This window comes from Trypanosoma equiperdum (genome assembly GCF_001457755.1).
Source record: "Trypanosoma equiperdum strain OVI genome assembly, contig: ctg_1081, whole genome shotgun sequence".
Classification (NCBI taxonomy): domain Eukaryota; phylum Euglenozoa; class Kinetoplastea; order Trypanosomatida; family Trypanosomatidae; genus Trypanosoma; species Trypanosoma equiperdum.
In genome coordinates, this window is record NW_027123040.1 from 45 (window position 1) to 1,182 (window position 1,138).

General features: G+C 51.1%; 1 pseudogene across 1 annotated transcript in view; it reads left to right on the top strand.

Annotated features, from left to right (window-relative positions):
• The first annotated feature begins 351 nt into the window (after positions 1-351).
• Positions 352-1,138, top strand: part of TEOVI_000554700:pseudogene — a 1,408-nt pseudogene continuing 621 nt past the window's right edge. The window contains exon 1 of the mRNA in view: positions 352-1,138. This exon is cut by the window's right edge and continues 503 nt beyond it. Coding sequence covers positions 352-1,138 — 787 coding nt within the window.

Genomic DNA, 1,138 nt, shown 5'->3' on the forward strand with positions numbered 1-1,138 from the left:
CAATTAGTCTCAGCAGATGTATCAGTAAAAAAGCTGTGTCAGATCCTTGTTTCGACTACAAATGCAAGAACGGGTGAAGGAGGCAAGAAGCTGAGCACGGCCAGAGCCACAGATAAGCATCACCGCAGCGCATTATGTCGGACGTCAGGCGAACACAACTCTTGAAGAAACCTATATACCGGCGCTCTACCACTTGATGAGATACCAAAGCCGTTGACAGCCATACCCACAGTCGTATTTTAATTAACGCTTTTAACATCAAGGTGCCCACGACATTAAACCAAAGAAAACAAGAAGGACATTATGATTATAGCGATGTTAGCGGCCATACTCCTTTTGTTTTTAACAACGACTATTGACGCAGCTCAACACAGCGGCATAGCAAAAGCAAAATGGCTTGAAATGTGCGATATAGCAGACAACCTGAGAAATGTGCAAAACAGACTTACAGCGCTGCAAGGGGCATCAGGGGACGCGACACTTCTAACGCTAAAACAAATGTTCCGAACAGAGATCCTGATTGAACAAGCAAGCGCAAACGGCTACAAACCAACGAAGCAAGCCCTCATAATCTACTACGCGCGCCGGGCTCAGCAGGCTATCGTTAAAACACAAACAGCAGCCGTGGCTGCGACAACGAACGCCGTTCGAGAAGCTGCGAGAGCCGAAGGAGACATCCAAGAGTCAACCGGCCTGGCGCGACAGCTAGCCGCAAGCGTTACACGTTCTTGCCTAGAAGACGAAGGGGGCAGCAACGCCTTCAGAGCGCACAGCAAAGAGTACACCACAGAAGCGGCGGGCTGCAGGCTTGACACACCAGCGCTTACGTTCGCGGAAGAGCCAACACCAAAATTCGGGACAACAGGGATTATCGGCGAATTCGGCAAAGCGTCAGAATCAGCAACGGCAGCCGGTACATTAGCCTGCAACTTTGGCTCTGGCAAATCAGGAACGACGTAATTTCTAAACCAGGGCAGCGGCGACACCCTAGCCGGAACACCCACATTTGGTGCCGGCTTGCTCACAATGGCAGCAAGTGACCTGGAAACACTGGATGCGACGACGCTAACAGACAAGCAAACAGCTGCTCCGTTACTACACCGTGCCCATGCCGCCTACCTAGCAAGCACAGCACCAA